An 18,125-nucleotide genomic window follows, 5' to 3' on the forward strand; every position below is an offset into this window, starting at 1 on the left:
AGGATTCAAGCAATTAAAAATCAGATCTAGAACACTAAACACTTTTGTAAAATAAATCAGTTCTCACTGCAAATATTATCTAAATTTAAAACCAGAAAATCCAAATCTCTTTGTAAAATTCTAGGTTAAAAATCAGCTTTAAAAACAGGTTTAGATAAGTTCAGAAAATTACTAAATCAAATCTCTTTGCAGAAAGTAATTTTGCTCATCAGAAGGTTTTATGAGGAAAATCAATTATATTCTCATATCAATTTATTTTCCTAAGTTATTAATTCTAGATGGTCAATCAAGGATTAATATGAAGAACAACCTATGATGAAGATCTAGAAAGATAATGAATCCTAAATAAACAGATCTAATAAATCATAAAATCCTTGTAAAAAACCCTGAACCTAACAAGCAAACTACTCAGACATATTCAATGAAGAACAAAACATAATTCTGAATAATGAGCAATTGAAATTAAAAGAGTAGAGAGGGAGTTCATGAATTCTTCTCTCAAAGCAGTTCAGATCTCTCTCTCCCAAAAGCTCTCAAAATCTCACAGGGTTGCAGAAAGTAAAACTTGCAAGAATAAAACTTAAGGGTTTCTAAAACCTAAAAATACTATTTATATGTCCAAAAACACGTCAGGGACTTGTGTTGCAATTATGGAAAACTTCGGGCAACTTTGTAAAACTTCCAAAACTTGACTTCTCTCGCATACAAAACAGGGCACCATCACTCTGAATCGAATCCAACTTCTTTTCCTTGATGAATTGCTCCAAAATGATCCAAATCGCTTCACTTTGCTCCATCCATGCTAAAATCCTAGAAAACCTGTAAAAGATCAAAAATATCCTAGAAAACAAATCAAAAGACTCTAAAAGACTCCTTATATCATGGTTAAAACCCACAAAAACCATGATATATCAGGCACAAGTGCAAATGCATCAAGCAAAGGCATTCTAAGTTCAATATCCTCGACTTGTTTAGCAAACAGAGCTCTATACTTCTCATTAAGCTCCTTTTTGAATCTCACTGGAAATGGTAGAGGTGGCTTGTATGGTGGAGGAATGAATCTCACAGGTTTATCCTTGGGAGTAGCGGGTTCTTTAGTAGCTTGAGGATCAGATTTCTTGACTAACTCAATTGGATCCTTGAGCACCTCGACGAGATCCTTTATCTGAACTTCATCTTGAAGAAAATCTTCCCCATCTAAACTCTCATTGTCCTCACTGAGCCGTACATCTACAGTTTGGGTGGTGATGGCATGGATAGTAGCATAGTCCTTGGGGTTTTGAACTGCTTTTCAGGTAGTTGGCCAGGTGTTGGGGTAGAAGTAGAAGCAGTCTTGCCTTCCATATACTTCATCTTGGAGTTAAGAACTTCAAACTTGACATGCAGATCATTGTATGAACACTCCATTTGATGACTGAGTTCAGCAAGCTTCTTGGCAGTTTCCAGAGAACCAATAGCTTGACCTTGAAGAATTAGTTGCATCATGTGCTTCATTTCCTGATCAGGAGCGTGAGTAGGCTAAACTTGTTGAGGTGCAAATTTTTGGCGGTGGTCCTAAAGGAGTTTGGTAACCTTGTTGGAACTGTTGTTTAGGCACGAATCCTTGATGGTAACGCACAAAAGGTTTTTGTTGACCTTGTTGTTGCTGCTGAGGAGGGTACACTTTATCATGGGGATTTTCAACGTTGATGCTCCTGTAAGACAAATTGGGGTTCGTATTATAGGGGTTGTAACCTTTGTTGTATCCACCTTGATTCTGGACGTAGCTGATCTCTTCAGATTGATCACCCTCCCCATCTTGAACTTGGAAATGATCACCCTCAGATACAAAGTGGATGGTCTTCTGCTGACTTAGCAAGAGGCGACCAAGCTTGTCATTGACAGTCTTGAGATCCTTCTTGTACTTCTCCCCCAAACCAGACTCTCCCCTGACTGTGCGATCATAGTCCTTGCTATAGTTGCCATCAGACTGGGCGAGATTTTCAACGAGTTGCCAACCTTCATCTACGTCCTTGTTCAGGAAGTTGCCATTTGAAGCAGTGTCAAGCAGCATGCGTATCTTTGGAAGTACACCAAGGTAGAGAGTGCTCAGCAGTGACTCGTTGCTGAATCCATGGTGTGGGCATTGGCTATGGTAACTCTTGAAACGCTCCCAGGCTTCGCAGAATGATTCTGAGTTCTTCTGAGTGAAGCTAGAGATGTCATTCCTGAGACGTGCTGTTCTGGAGTTGGAGAAAAACTTGGCAAAGAAAGCTTTCTTGCAGTCGTCCCAAGTGGTGATGGTTCCCTTGGGAATGTTTTTCTCCCATTGATGAGCTTTGTCTCCCAAGGAGAATGGGAAGAGCCGCAACTTGTAACCATCCTCACTCACTCTGTTGATCTTGGTGAGACTGCAAAGACGGTCGAACTCGTCTAAGTAAATGAGGGGATCCTCCATAGACAACCCGTGAAACTTGTTCCCTTGGATCATGGAGATCAGACCACTTTTCATTTCGAAGTTATTGTTCTGCACAGCAGAAGGGACGATTCCAGCATACTGAGTAAGAGTGTTCGGTGCATCCCCAACACCAATTTTTTGCGGTCGCGGATTGGGTCCGTTATGTTGTTCCATAGTGACTGGTGCGGTGTGATCAGTGAAAGTACGAGCTTGTCATGGTCGTTGCAACCGATTAATGTCGTCAATAGCAGGAAGGATATTCTGATGTCCTCTTGATCTGGTGTGCATGCAATGTTGCAATCAACAGGTTCCTGAGACGCAAAACAAACAAGCAGACAACCAAAACAAGTCAGTACTCAGTATGATAAGTGTAACAGTACTTAATCTTGCAAAACTTGAAATCTCAAATGTAGCAAAACGAATCCCAAATGGCAACGACACCAAATTAATACTAGGATTTTTGTGTCTCCTAGTAGGTCTCAATTAACCTTATTAGTTGTAGTACTTAAGGTGTCAATCCAAATGGGATGATGCTACCACTCAAGATGCAATCAAGAAATCACAAGTCAAGCCAATTCAAAGAGTGTTTTTATATCTAACAATCCTAGAATGATCAGACTGCAAAACAGAAATGAGCTACAGAACTAGAAACGAGAATGCATGACAAGAAGTAAACATGAGTCAAAGCAGAAACGAGTCTAAGCGTGAACTAAACAGCAAGAACCGAAACAGTCTCAGGAATGCAATAAAAATCATAAAGATAGGAGTCTTAAGGATGGGAGTAATTGATGTCAGTGGAGTCTCCTAGTCTACAGGGTGTTTAACATGCCACAAACAAATTATCCCTAAACAATGAACATCACGACTTAGCTAATCCAATCTCTTGGAAAAAGCTACTCAGACTCAACCACTTCCAAACCTAGCTCTCGCTAGAGAAACATGGTCGAGCAGGCATGACGAATCAGTTCATTCACGTCAACAAACACCCTAGACAACTAATCTCTTAGGCTAGGAATGCAAGTCTCTGGCACTAGTTGGTCAGACATTTCATCAAACACCTTTTGGGTGCGGAAATGTCTAAGACTAATTCTAATTGATCAGAGAGAAACTAGTATTTCTAACTCTAGTCTAGAAGGGAATCACACGAATCTAAACTTAAACACCCTATATACTAAGATCCTCTACCTAATCTATCTCATCCTCAAGAACTATCACACTACTCGGATCTAAAAACCATCATCAAGGATACAATCTCAAAAAATGCAGAATCAAGCATCATCAGATAAATAAAAATGAGATGAACAACTTTGTAGAAGAAATCAAATGCAAAATCTAAATAAGTTCAAAGATCTCTGGATAACAAAATCTCAAAACGTTTTAGGTGGCTCGGTAAACTTTTGGAAAAACGAGATGTCCAAGTAAAGACTTAACAAAAATATTTTTTTATAGTAGAACATGAAAAGCCCTAAAACATAAAACAACAGGATAGAGCGTCGGTTCGGGAATCGGGTTGGCTAAATCGGAGCGTCTTTCTTCTTGATGTGTGCGGTTGAGTCGGTGCGCGTGAAACGGGTCGAGTGGAGTGGCGTTGAGTCGAGCTGGATCTAGTGGAGTGATGTTGGCTCGAGCTGGGTCGAGTGGAGTGGTGTTGGCTCGAGCTGGGTCGAGTGGAGTGGTGTCGGCTCGAGCTGGGTGTATACGCATCCACAAAAACGATGATAACTATTGAACCACATCTCCGATTGGCTTGAAATAAATGGAATTAGAAAGATGACTCAATTTTCTACAACTTTGATGAAGACGCTGAAAGCTGAATCCCATATAAAATCTTCACTCGACTCGATCAAAGAGGTGGAAGAAGTCGGATGTCTGGCGTGGTCGGTCGAGTGGGATGCTGGTGCTTCTTCCTGGGAGCACGTCCAAGTCGCATGTCGGTCGAGTCGCATTGCTTCTCTCCCAGGAGTGTGGGTCGAGTCGCGTGTCATCAATCTTGGGAGTGCGTCGGTCGAGTCGCGTGTCTTAGCCTCCATTTGGTTCCAACAGTCTGGACATCTCCTAAACACCTGAAATATTCCAAAATGCACAATGTATGCAAGATGATGCAAGAACTACCTAAACATGCAAAGTATATAGAAGAGACAAGAAAATGATGCAAAACAATGAGTTATCCTAGCTAAATGCATGACGAATACTTGCTAAGGAGAGACAAAATATATACATATCAACTATATTCAAAATTTCAGTCTGCGAAGCCATACATCTTCTCCATTGTTCTTGACAACTTCTCTTAATAGCTTATGGTGCTCTTCAGCTGTCACAACAAATTCGTGTAACTCCTTACACGAATCATCTTTTTCAAGCTTGTTCCTCCTGATCTTAGAAGCACTTATGAAGACCTTTACTTGATTTCCCTTGTTTCTCACAAAAGCTCCCACCTAGAACCAGAACTTCTGATTCACCCACAGGTAACACGTGACTTGCTTATGAAACTTTGGTCTTGAAAACCTTTAGAACATTAGAACAATAAAGCCTGAGATATCAACCTCTCAGAACATGATTAAACAATCACACAACCTCTTCCATGGTTTCTGATAAACGTCATAGACCTGTTATCATGATTGTATATCATCTGTATTCGTCTGCAACTTGACTCACTTGGTCGACCTTTGATTCCCCTCATATGCATTGAGCTTGAACCAAACTCTCCTGAATCCCATGCAAAACACATGAATCATACATGCTTCAAACCTGAACAATACCTCATTCATCCTGTAAAACAATCTCAACCCAATGCATTACTCTTGTGATTGATTTTACATCCCATCTGTTTAACCAACTGACTCTTGAACCCAGCTTGTACGAACTGACAGTACAACCTCCTGTTCAACCTCATGTTAAAACATATGTCCGATCAACATCTTTAAAACCTCCGCTAGTCTTCTTGTAACAGCCTTTAGTGCTTCACTCTAGAATCCCTTTTCTTATTATTCATCAACATCAGCTTGATATGTCTTCACCATTAATGAATCTTCACTTAACCTCCATGTAAGTGACTTTCCTGAGAAACTTAACGATGCTACTAGACCCACTAATGTTATACTAATCTTGTCTATTATAACATGCATCTTTAACCAATTGAGATCTATTGAATATTCTCCTTATACTCACATAACTACCTCATTAAGTTTCAACAAAACACTTAAACTTCTTGCAAGTGATACCTTCAGAAGATTCATCCACTAGATCATCTCTGTAGATGCAAACAGTCAAACCAAAACTTTCCAGATTTTGATTCCCTCTTCAATGCAGAAACACAACCCCCAGTCGCCTTGAGCCAGACTTATAAATTTTTGCACTTACTTTTAAACCCTTGCACAGTCATATAACGTCTACAAAAGTCTTCTAGAGATTTTAAGTCACCTTGAAGAGCAAACTCCACCTTGACAAAGAAAATCTCACTGACTGCAACTTTGACTCTTGATACTCTCTGCATTCTCATATCTCTGTAAACCTACCTTGATTGTAGTCCTTTCGAATCTCTGACAACCTGATTCATTCTTGAGACTTAACCATTCACCCAACACCTCTCAAAACTGACCACTTCAACATAAATTGTCTGGTCCATCTTCATTGAATACCACCACACAGACTTTCAACAACCAGACCAAAAAAAATACCATCTTTACTTTCCAATAGTTGAAGACGTCTACTTCCTTGTGTTCTTCTTGTGTCTAGATTCCCTAAACTGAAACAGTTTTGAGTATTCAGACGCTTCAAAACAAAACATTACAAGTACCTTGTGACTGCAGCGAAAACTGAACTCTTGTTTTGATAAGTTTGAGCCTATTAGATGATGCTTTGATTCACATTTCACAACCATGAACCTGAATCAAACACTATTGATAACTCCACCTTCAACCAACCCCATAATTGATTTAACCTTCGAGGCTTCTACAACAGTTTCTGGATCCTCCTTGTATGCTTACGGCGTCATGCCTGAATCTGTGAAATCCCAAGCCTGGCTCTAATACCACTTGTTGAGAATTGCAGACCCCGATTCACCTCTGTAGTGAACCACATACCGCGACTCTGCCCTTACTCCTTGTCTACTTCACAGATTAATATGTATAACATAAACATAACACATAGATTTAACGAGTTTCCCTCATGTAGAGAGTACATCTCGTGTGAGAACCTTCTCCCACATACATCCACTATCAATCAACCAAAGTTTACACACAGTGTTTCATATACAAACTTAGAGAACTACTATAAAGCAATCAAAGAAGAAAACACATAGTAGATACTTTTCTTCTTCTCCTCTCTATGTCTATGGTACAGCTCTCCCCTCCATGTATAACCCTGAAACACCTACAGAACCCCAAAGAAGCAACTCCATATTCGTCTCTCATCAGAGTGTCCTGAAGACACCTTAAACCTAGACAAGGTTATGTCCGGCTCTCAGCCCTTTGACTCTAGCCAAGCTTCTGCTCCTTTATCATGTTTGTGCGAACAGCTTCAAGCTCCATGTACGACACCCTGTGCATGCTCTCTGCACTGCGCTCTACATCTCTGCATCTGCACTGCACAACACCCTACGTTGTGCCCTGTAGCTGCCACCAATGTATAAGCTTCTTATGTGTCTGCGTTTGTGCATATCTTGTTTCTTCAACCATAGCTTCCTTTATATAGTAAAACTCTAGAGCTTATGTCAGTTTATCCTTGCAAACTACACAACTCAGATCTTGTATAAAGTACATACCAATATAGGATCAGTTCATGATTCAGACCAAATAAACCCATACGAAATAAATATTTACAACAAACTCTATTTTTTGCTTTATTTGGTCCGACTCATAAAATTATCTTTGTGTTGATTCTTTTTTTAAAAGAAAAGGGAAAGAAAATAGGGCATGAGCGATGTGGGACAAAGTATTAAGGCAGAAGAGAGAGATTGGAAACCCACATCGGTGACTTGAAAAAAATAACCTCTTAAACTTTAGTATATTCCCACTTTCACCGCACGTCAACTTCTACTGACATCTTATAATATTTATATATTATTTAGTTGTAGATATTTGATGTGTTAGGCATGCCCATTGGTGATACTCATCTTAGTGTCTTAAATTTTAAATAAGATTTAAAAAAATATTAATCTAAGTTTAGATTCTTAATCCAATGTTTTTATTTTATCTCCTTCCATTAGTCATCCTTAAACATGAGTGTCTTAAAAACTTTTTATTAAAATTGTGTTTTAAGTATATTTTATTATGGTATAAATGTTGATTAGATAATGTATGCAATATAAGGAAAATAAAACTAGAAACTATGGTTTAGTAGAATACATATATTAAAAAAACAAATATATTACATTACAAAAACCTTAAAACATATATACCAATATCAAAATAGTTTGACCAATATCAAATAGGCACATAGAACACCTCATTCCAAAAACTATACATGAGATTATCTATCATATACATGAGGTTATAAATTTTACCTTGGTCGAGTAAACAAATTTTTCATCTCAACTAAAGCCTGCACAAACGATACTTAAAGAGTAAAATTTTCCTTCAAGAAAGCATGATGCTAGAGAAGACCGCTAATAGGGCCTAATGTGAGGGGGCTTGATCGATTATGCATACAGAGCTGGTTAACTCAGATAAATAATTGTATCACAGTGGAGTGGTGAAGGGAGGCAACAACAAATATTAAAAAAACAAAAAAATAACCGATGATATACCTCTTCTGCTTCAACATAATCAGACCTTGTAAGTTCCAAAGCCACTCTATTCTCAAGGAACTGCATCTGTAGCATAAGAAAAATTGTAGACATCCAGATAGCTGTGCGCCGCAAATCAGTTTCTGCCGAGAGAGAGGAAACACGAAAAAGAAAATGTGAGCTTCAACATTAAGAATTGTTGCGTCAACTAAGTATAGGTAAAATAGAACTAATCACAGAACTTCCCAATTCATACTATTAGGGAATAACAAGAACATTACCATCATGTCTATCCTCCTACAAAAACAAAGAAGATCATGAGTTCATTCCCAAAAACATATTAAAACATTTGACTAACCTGAATGGAGGAGTGAAGTCTATTTCAATCGGCTCCTTATCGTACCCATTAGCATGATACTTGATTTTGTAGTCACCTGTTAATTCCTTCACCATACCTGCAAAAAAGAAGAAAAAAATGTTAAGTTCTGTTTCAAAACGTAAACATAGCACTCAGTACCAGTGGAAGCAGAGGTAATAGACACACCACTGAGCAATTCCTCAGTCATCTACAACGTAACCAAAACAAGAGACAAATCAAGACTGTTTTAACTAAGCGTTTATATCCCAAGCAAACTAGCCAACATTACTAAATAATTGGAAGCAAACTAGCCATTTTATATACTACCCAACCATGAAATAATTAGAGGACAAGAACAACATATCCCAACCATGGTCGATCTCTTAATCTCTCGATTCTTCTCTAACCTTATCCCTCTCTCTCTCCTTATCTCTGCTGCTCCTATGTCTCTTTTCCTCCCCACGATCCCTCTTACCACCGTTCTCTTTGTCGTCTTCTCCCTAGAAATCAATCGATTAATACCCAGAATTGAACAGATCAATTTTATTTGGAAACCGATGGGTTGGGTACCAAATTGTGAAAAATCGATTCTTCTCTCCATCTCTTCTCTCGTTTCTTTCGAAAGAGAGAGATAACCAAATGCAGAAAAAATCAAAAAAATAAACGCCAGCAATCATATTTTGACACGTAGAGGGTCTGGGAGGATCTTATTTTTGCTTCGCAGAGACACAGTTCTCTGAACGGAAAATTCCATAAATATATACCAACTATTTTTCTATTACCACTTTAATACACAAACTTTTATCACTTCCAGTTTAATACTCTAATTATTTTCTTTGCCCAGATTAATATTCAAACATTTAGCCGCGTACCCAATTCACAACCGCGGGTTAATTAGACTTAACGAGACTGTTCATGGTGGTTAACTTTCGTTTGATATGTGGTTAAGTTAACTCGAGTGTCACTTAACAGTTTTAAATTCCTAATTTTCAGAAACCCTAAATCCCCAATTTATGAACCGTAAATCGCAACTATGAGAAATTGAAGATGAGAGGAGCCTAAATCAAATAAGAGAACATGAGTCCGACGTTCTAACGAGAATCGAAGTTCAATTTTAGTGAAATCAAGCTGGATGAGGTATGAATTTAACGATTCTGGGGTTTTGTTTGTTTGCATCTTTTAGTTTTTAGATTCTCTAATCCGAGTTCTTCTGAGTTCTTCATCTGAATATCATCTTATATATGTGCAGTCACGACGAAGAGATGAAGATGCATATTACTTATGGGGGTTTCATGACGCTCACAGACAATGAGTTCTCTTATTCTGGTGGAAAGTTGGCGATGGATTATCGCATAGATCCAGACCTGATGACATGGTCAATTTTCCAGGAATTTACGGAGAAGCAAGGAATTGTGAGGGGTGTGGAGCAAGTGTGGTATCGACTACCAAATGAGAACATTTCAGTGGCAAGATGTATATGCGAAGACAAGGATAACAAGATCAGAAAGATGTGTTCAGAAGTAGCAGAAGTTGGAGAAGTTTATGTGTACATTGTACATGGTGTATCTCCACCAATTATGGGTAATGTGGCTGATATTGAAGCACACCTAGATGATGGCGAAGATACTGATAATGAAAAGGAAGACGAAGAAGAAGAAGAAGAAGAAGTGGAAGACGGTGAGCTAGATCCTGAAGAAAATGATGATGATGAGAATGCAAATGAGGATGTTGGTGATGATGTTAGACATGCTGAAAGTGATGATGAGAATATACAAGTTGTTGAGGAAGCTAGTAATAAAGATCCACCGTCTGAGGATGAGGCTGTTATTTTAGGTGAAGGAGCTGTTGATCAACGATTTGAAAACTTTTTTGCAAATGCGGAAGAGGAGGCCCGCATATATGGTGCTGTTCCGCAGACATATGATGATGATGAAAGTGAAAGTGAAGAGGAGATTGAAATTGATACAGGTGAATATCCGGATTCTCCAGTTGATACCGATGAAGAGTGGGCAAATTTGTAATAAGAAAGATGAGAAATGCAAGCAAAGGAAGAGTAAAGGACTTATTGACTATGATAAGCCTCCATACTTGTGGTTGATGTAGACATTTAATATTGGAGATGAGTTCAAAGATCAACTGTTAAGGTATGTTTTGAAAACTCAGTATGATGTGAAGCTTAACAGGTGGGAGTCTACAAAGCAAGCAGCTATATGTACTGATCCAAAATGTCCGTGGAGGATTTATTGCTCGGTGGAGAAACCATTGCGAAAGTGGATGGTTAAAGTATATGTAGACAAGAACAATCATGTAGCCACGGGAAGAGCAAGAATGTTGAAACAAGGTACTATTGCCAAGTTGTTTAAAGAGGAAGCACGAAGAAGACCTGACATAAGAAGTACAGATATTAAGGATGAGCTGATGCATATGTACGGTGTGTCAGTTTCGATTTATAAGTGCAGGAAAGCGAGAAGGATTGCATTAGATATGGTTTTGGAAACCCAGAAGCAACAATTTGCAAAGTTGTGGGATTATGAAGCTGAGTTATTGCGATCTGATAAGAATACTACTACAGAAATTGTTACTGTTGAGAAGGATGGTAAACAAGTATTTGATCGCTTCTACGTCTGCTTTGAACCCCTTAGACGAACATGGAAAAAATGTTGTCGCCCTTTGATAGGTTTAGATGGTGCTTTCTTAAAGTGGGAGTTGAAAGGAGAGATACTATCAGCAGTTGGTAGGGATGCAGAAAATAGAATATATCCTATAGCTTGGGCTGTTGTTAGGGGTGAGGACAAGGATTCATGGGAATGGTTCATTAAAAAGCTGAAGATCGACTTAGATTTGGGTTTAGGGGATGGGTATTCTTTCCATTAAGACAAACAAAAGGATAGCAGATGTCTTGGAAGTGAATCGCAAAAACAGCAAAGATTGCAAGATTATCATAAGCAGTGATAACTTATATGAAGTTGTGTTGTATGGTACTGGTCATGAGGTCAGCTTACGGATGGGAACTTGTGCTTGTCAGCGTTGGGACCTCACTGGTATTCCTTGCAATCATGTAATCTGTGTCATCAATGACATTCGCCATAAACCGGAAGAGTAAGTCAAATAAGGTTTTCATCATCAATTGCTATAAAATGTCTTCTTTATATGTTGATTATGCGTTTGGTTTTGGATATTTGCAGTTATGTTGTTAACTATTATAGGACTGGAGTTTGGATAGATAATTATAGGAACAACATAAAACCAGTTAATGGGGAGCTTTATTGGCACAAAACCAATAAGGAACCCATTGGAGTACCAGGTTTCAGGAAGATGCCAGGACGTCCTAGGAAGAATCGGATAAAACCTGCACATGAGTCCTCATCCAAGCCCAATAAAGCAACTCGTCATGGAAGGACAATCACTTGTGGTAACTGCAAACAAATTGGACATAATCTTGGAACTTGTAAGAATGAATCTTACGCAATGGAAGGTCCAAAACGGAAGCGTGGAAGACCTCGAAAGATACCAGTAAGTGTAAATCTTCCCTTAATTTTTTTGAACTTTTACATTGTCTTATGTTTGTCTTCTTTAACATTTCAGGTTGATGGTGAAAGCAACACAAATCCACCAAAAAGGCGAAAAACAAACACTCAGCCGCCTCCTGCTTCTGCATCTACATCAACATACCCATTATCATCTAGTGCTCCTGCAACTACATCAACATTTCCATTATCATCTAGTGCTCCTGCTGAAGGCTCAGCTCCTACACGTCGTCGTGGTCGTCCACCGGGTCAAGGTCGTGGTCGTCCACCGGGTCAAGGTCGTGGTCGTCCTCCAGTCCGGAAACAGCCATTTATTCGAAGAGGAATTGGGGTATACATATGCTCTTTCACAGATTGAGTATTAGATGTTAGAGGAAACAGAGCACGAGATCTTGGAGGTGCTCCGGCGTACAACATATCTCAGGGACCACGCCAACTCTAGTAATATTACCAATTGGGTTACCATGTTAACTATAGTAGTCTTTTGCATCCCTTCCCATTTTTAACTTTTTGTATTATCTATGACAGTTATTTTTTTGGATTGGTAACTTTTCTTATGAATGCTTTGATTATTGTCTATGGTAACTAAACAACAACAATAGCAATATTAGTTTATATCCAACCAAATACAACATTAAGCAAGTACAAAAATAAAATACCAACGCTACTTCAAAGCATGAACGAGAACTGCAACAACACATACAAAACCCACCCACGATAAAATCATACACTGGCGAAGCATCTTCTCCTTCTCGCTGCTCACCATAATCTCCTGCTTCAGCTTCATGTTTTCCTGCTCCATTGCATCTCATACCTTTGGTTTCACAGTTGTTTCTTCTTTCAGCTTCTTGTTTTCTTTTTCCATTGCATCCCATAGCTCTGATTTATCAACCATTGATCCTCTTTGAGTACCCTTTTCCCGTTTTCCACCTTCAACCAATGCTCTAAGCTTCTTCAACTCTTCTTCTTTCCCATTAATTACATCGCGTGCTTCTAGCAAAGCTTCTTTTTGCCACCCGTGAGGTTTTTCAACATCAAACCAACTAAAGAAATCGCACACACCCCTCCACGCATCTCCACATTTGTAAAACCTTCTCCCTGGATTTGCATCGGTCCAAGACTTTTTCATGATCGCCACCTTGCCACAGTCACAGAAACCTCCCCACTACTTGGCCCGAAGCTCATTCCTCTGCTAGTAGCATTTGACCCACTTCTTGAATTTTGGCTTCGATTCATCGTCTCTTTCCCAAAGCTCGTACCTTTCTCCAAAATCAAAATTAGGGTTTAGATTTGGGGATTTTTCTAAATTGAAATTTATAAGCACATGTGTTTTATGTTTTAACCCTGGTTAGTAACTTAACCACATATCAAACGGAAGTTAACCACCGTGAACAGTCTCGTTAAGTCTAATTAATCCGCGGTTGTGAATTGGGTACGCGGCTAAATGTTTGAGTATTAATCTGGGCAAAGAAAATAATTGGAGTATTAAACTGGAAGTGATAAAAGTTTGTGTATTAAAGTGGTAATAGAAAAATAGTTGGTGTATTTTTATGGAATTTTCCCTTCTCTGAAAATCTAAGGTTAAATCTTTATTTTTATTATGTTTAATTATTAAAAAAATAAAACAGATCCCATCGGTATAACCGATGGGAATGCTCTTATGGTGTTCTATCCAAACCCCTGTTTTAGAAATCGCTAGGCGCTAGTCGGGCGGTCGGGGTGGGCCTAGCGCCTAGCGAGAAAACCGGAGATTAAACGAAGATTAATCGGGGACTAGTTTTAGGATTATTTTATTAAATTAATAGTAAATTAAAAATATATAGTACTAAATATATGTATAATTCTGTTTATGTGAAAAGAAAAATATCAAATAAAATATAAAGTTATAGTATTGTCTTTAAAACTACGGTAAATACATAAGGATGTAATTTAAAAAAAAAACATATGATTTTAATTAAAAGTTTGTACATTAGTTATTGTAAAACATCATAAACTCTTAATTTAAATGTTTAAATAATAAATATATATATATATATATATATATATATATTTAATTTATATTTGGCTCCAAAAATAATCGGTATATACAAAATTAAGCGGGAATTAATGGGATTAGATGGTATAATCGGATAATCGATGCTAGGCGGAGATTAGTCATTAATCGAGGCGGAGAGAGTGGGCCTAGCGATTTTACGGAGCGTAATCGGTGCTAGGCGGAGATTTTTAAAACAGGGATCCAAACCAATGTAAATGAAAAAAATATTTAGAATCCGGATCTGGATATCCGGTTCAAAATTTTGTGGTATTCGGATCTGGATCCGGTTTTGACGGATTTTAGATTTTTATATCTGGATTTGGTTTTGACTTCTCCGGATATCCGGTTTTTGGAGTGGATACAGACGGATCCCGGATCGGGTCACGAATCCCGGATAGTTGGTCTCAGGCCTAGTGTGTTGTAGATGAAATCACAATTTCAATTTTATTTTCAAAAATATATTTGTTAGTCGTAAATCTCTAATGCAATTGAATATTTTTGAAAATTATAAATAGATAAAGATATACATACAGTATATATATAATATTGAGGTAAAAATTTATACAATAAATAAGATGCATATTTTGAAGTTTTTTATAGTTTTTCTGTTTTATAATCTGCTTATAAAATTTCACAGTAAATTTATAACAAAATAAAAGTGTCTATTTTAAAAACATACTTATATGAAAGCTGTGTTGGAGATTTCATTGAGTTAATAATTACTATGTCACATCAATGGTTACGGAATCAAGATTATAATTTAGATTTAACGACGTCCGTAACTTTGATGTGACCATATTAGTAATTAACTCAATGAGATCTCCACTACAACTTTCAAAAATGTTTTTTTTTTGTTATATATTAAACTATAATTTGTACCCGCGTACGCGCGAAGTTTTAATTTAAAATATTTTCTATCAATATAAATTTTTGAGCTCAAATATAATCATTTAAACTTTTGATTATATAAACACTAAAATTACTTTAATAAGTGATATACAACATAATGTTCTAAAACGTGGGCGTTTTGTCCGTATACGCACCGTCTATTCTCTATTCGATGTCGTAACGTATCAAATACATCATATATAACTTATTATCCATTTTCTTATAAAGCGGGCGCTTGGGCACCGCAGAGTCCGCGTATACAACACCACCGAAACGTTGTCTATACGTTTTCTTAAGTGGACAAAAACCTAGTTTCTCAATACTTAATAAAAAACCTTAAATACAATCACAACTAATATTGATATCTCTCTCGCTATACCTCTCGTTTTTATAGCTCGTTAAATTCTATTACTCTTATCTGTCATTCGGTATTCCTCTTTAGTTTATCTTTCTACTCCGGTTGACCTTCTTCCCAACGTAAGCTACTATGCTGCTTTATGGTCACTTTCGTGTATTGTAGTCTTTGTGGTACAATTTTTCTTTATTATTTAATATTATACTATACTAGTAATAGTTTGTTGATGTCTCTGTTCATACCTTTGGTTTATTGTTCATGGCTATTCCTTGTGAAGTGTTTATATAACATTGATTGTTGGAGTAATAATCATATTCTGCTGTCATGATTTGATTATTTAATTATTTATATTTATATTTTTTGTATTTTTTTCAGTAAAAATTGAAGGAGATTATCATCAAAATTCAGCTGCTATGATTTCTGACTGAATCTGCATAAATATTTGCTTACAGAAAATAGCTATTTTATACATTTTATATATATTACATATATATATATAATTATTTAGTATATATAAATATCCGTCTAGGTTCCGTCTAAACACTCGTGTATACAGTTAGACACTAGGCATTAGTCTAACGCCTAGAAAACGCCTAGCGCGTTGTAGATCACTGCAACATATATATTGTTGAAAGATAATATTTCTTTGTTATATCTATTTGCGCATGATTTTAATTTAAGTTTTTTATCAATAAAAATTATTGAATATAAATATAATCATTTGAAGTTTAAAAAATAAATCTATACAAAAGCTATACTTATTTTACTAATATATATGTAACATTTATTGTCTATTGTCGCAATAATGTTTTCTTGGCAAATTAACAATATATCACATGATAACAAAAAATAACTTAAAAATCTCACTGGAAAAGTCGACAATCTTCTAACATTTTACCTCTAAAAGAGTTCATTCTATATTTATATCCCATGAAAAAATCTTTTTAAAAGTTTTAATGTCGAATTTTGATAGTCGGCCTAATTATAAAGATCATTAAAACATATTGATTTTCTACAATAAATGTAAAGATACAAAGTTTCATGAACATTTTTAGTGATATTGCGTTACAACGGGGTTGTCCAAGTGCATTACCTACCATAATAGAATTTCCGACCAAGTCAAGAATGCTTAAATAGTGAAACAGTTAAACCTAACAATGAATATTCATTCACTAATCCAAATTACATATTTTTCTAAAACCTCATATGCTATTTTCATATGTTAATTTTGTGATGCAACCTCAGCATCGTCTTTTCAAAAAAAAAACATAATGTACTTTAAATATGTTGTTTTTCCCAATGTTTTGGGTTGAAAGCATTTGATAAAATTAATGAAATCTCAAGCTTGTTTTATATTTTACTTTTTTTATCATGTTATAGAATTATACCTTTAGTTGGTAATATCTTATAAGATATACTACACAAATCACATGTCACTTTTTGTAACGTCTTACATATCATTTTTTCTATATGGTGTGACCATTGATTTTGTTTTTTAGATGAATGATTTTTTCAATAGTCTTTTTCATAGTTTTCCCAAAAAAATGTGACTCTTACAATGTCTTCATTTTTTATCAAAACTTTTAAGTTGAGTTGAATAAATAATCTTTTACTTTTCTTTAACTGAAATTTAATAATAAATCTTTTTAGTATATGTTTCTAATTAGAAACTAATGTTTCACTTCAATTTTATTTTTATATTTAGAATTTTGTAAATACAATTACATAGATTTTTTTTACTCTACCATACATTAAAATCTTACTTTCATTCTAAAAACTCATTAACCCATTCTAAATTTTAGAATATGATCATTTTGGTTAAAATTTGAATAATAACATTATTACTAAAACAAATTCATTTTAAAATTTTTCATTTATGGTACTTAATTCATTTTTATATAGTTATTATTTATTATTTATCTACCATGCATTAAAATCTAACTTTCATTCAAAAAACTCATTAACCCATTCTAAATTTTAGAATACGATCATTTTTGTTAATATTTGAATAATAACATTATTACTAAAACAAATTCATAATATTATTTTTACTATTTGAAAATTTTCATTTATGTTACTTAATTCATTTTTATATAGTTATTATTTATTATTTAATAAAACAAATTTATATGATTGTTTTTACTATTTTAAAATTTAATTAACTTTAATTAATTCATTTTTAATTTATTTTTTACTATTATCAATTATAAGTAATAAATATGCAATGAATGACTAGTTAAAATAATAATTTTTAACAAATAAAAAAATATAGCGATATGGAGGAAGGAGAAGATAGAAAAATTAACTTTATATAGATATATATATATATATATATAGATTGTGAAACTTTATAAGCAGATTATAAAACATAAACTCTATAAAATACACCAATGTTTAGAATATGTTTCTTATTTATTGTATTATTTTTGAGAATTTGTTAGAAACGCTTTTTTCTTAGCTACTTTTTTGATAAATACTTTTTGAAAATACCCATTATTTTTTATTTAAAACTTTTGAATTATATTCAGTTGTATTGAGATTTACGATTAACAGATATTTTTTGAAAGGAAAAATAATTTAAAATTTGTGATTTCATCTACAATGCACACTTGATCGTACCATGGAAACAAAAAAAAAATACAAATACAAAGAAACACTTGGGACGTCTAAATGTCTAACACATTACACATACATACATTTAGGGGTGTAAAGCCCGTATATGTTTGAGCCCGGCCTAATCCGGTCTGAAATATTTCCGAGCCTATATTTCAAAGCTTAACCATGTCATAGGACTTTTTGG

General features: G+C 35.6%; 1 protein-coding gene, 1 non-coding gene and 1 pseudogene across 24 annotated transcripts; 2 read left to right on the top strand and 1 right to left on the bottom strand.

Moving 5' to 3' along the window:
- Positions 1-442: 442 nt before the first annotated feature.
- On the bottom strand, positions 443-9,311 carry LOC104766832 (lysine--tRNA ligase, cytoplasmic). Of its 23 annotated transcripts, none has more exons than XM_087502567.1 (6): positions 8,928-9,311; positions 8,521-8,617; positions 8,444-8,459; positions 8,184-8,305; positions 7,941-7,978; positions 443-2,748 (listed from the first exon to the last, which is right to left on the bottom strand). In XM_087502567.1, exon 6 carries the CDS (start codon positions 2,609-2,611, stop codon positions 1,502-1,504), a length of 1,110 nt encoding a protein of 369 aa, XP_087358693.1. In that variant the 5' UTR covers positions 2,612-2,748; positions 7,941-7,978; positions 8,184-8,305; positions 8,444-8,459; positions 8,521-8,617; positions 8,928-9,311; the 3' UTR covers positions 443-1,501. The 23 variants fall into 23 exon arrangements, 18 of the variants coding, with proteins under 18 accessions (XP_087358693.1, XP_087358696.1, XP_087358695.1 ...); XM_087502570.1 differs by having other exon boundaries at positions 8,891-9,250; XM_087502569.1 differs by having other exon boundaries at positions 8,566-8,617; positions 8,928-9,163.
- Positions 2,109-2,215, top strand: LOC147921055 (small nucleolar RNA R71). The gene has a single exon (XR_015591842.1). It is a non-coding gene; the product is annotated as a small nucleolar RNA R71 (small nucleolar RNA).
- A 1,306-nt stretch (positions 9,312-10,617) lies between the features above and the next one.
- Positions 10,618-12,489, top strand: LOC147921056 (uncharacterized; annotated as a pseudogene).
- Positions 12,490-18,125: the final 5,636 nt, after the last annotated feature.

This window comes from Camelina sativa, chromosome 19, assembly GCF_030686135.1.
Source record: "Camelina sativa cultivar CO46 ecotype springtype chromosome 19, ASM3068613v1".
Taxonomy (NCBI): domain Eukaryota; kingdom Viridiplantae; phylum Streptophyta; class Magnoliopsida; order Brassicales; family Brassicaceae; genus Camelina; species Camelina sativa.

Coding starts and splice junctions, on each gene's coding strand:
- LOC104766832 (XM_087502564.1), bottom strand. CDS start 2,611: ATGGAACAACATAACGGACCCAATCCGCGACCGCAAAAAATTGGTGTT.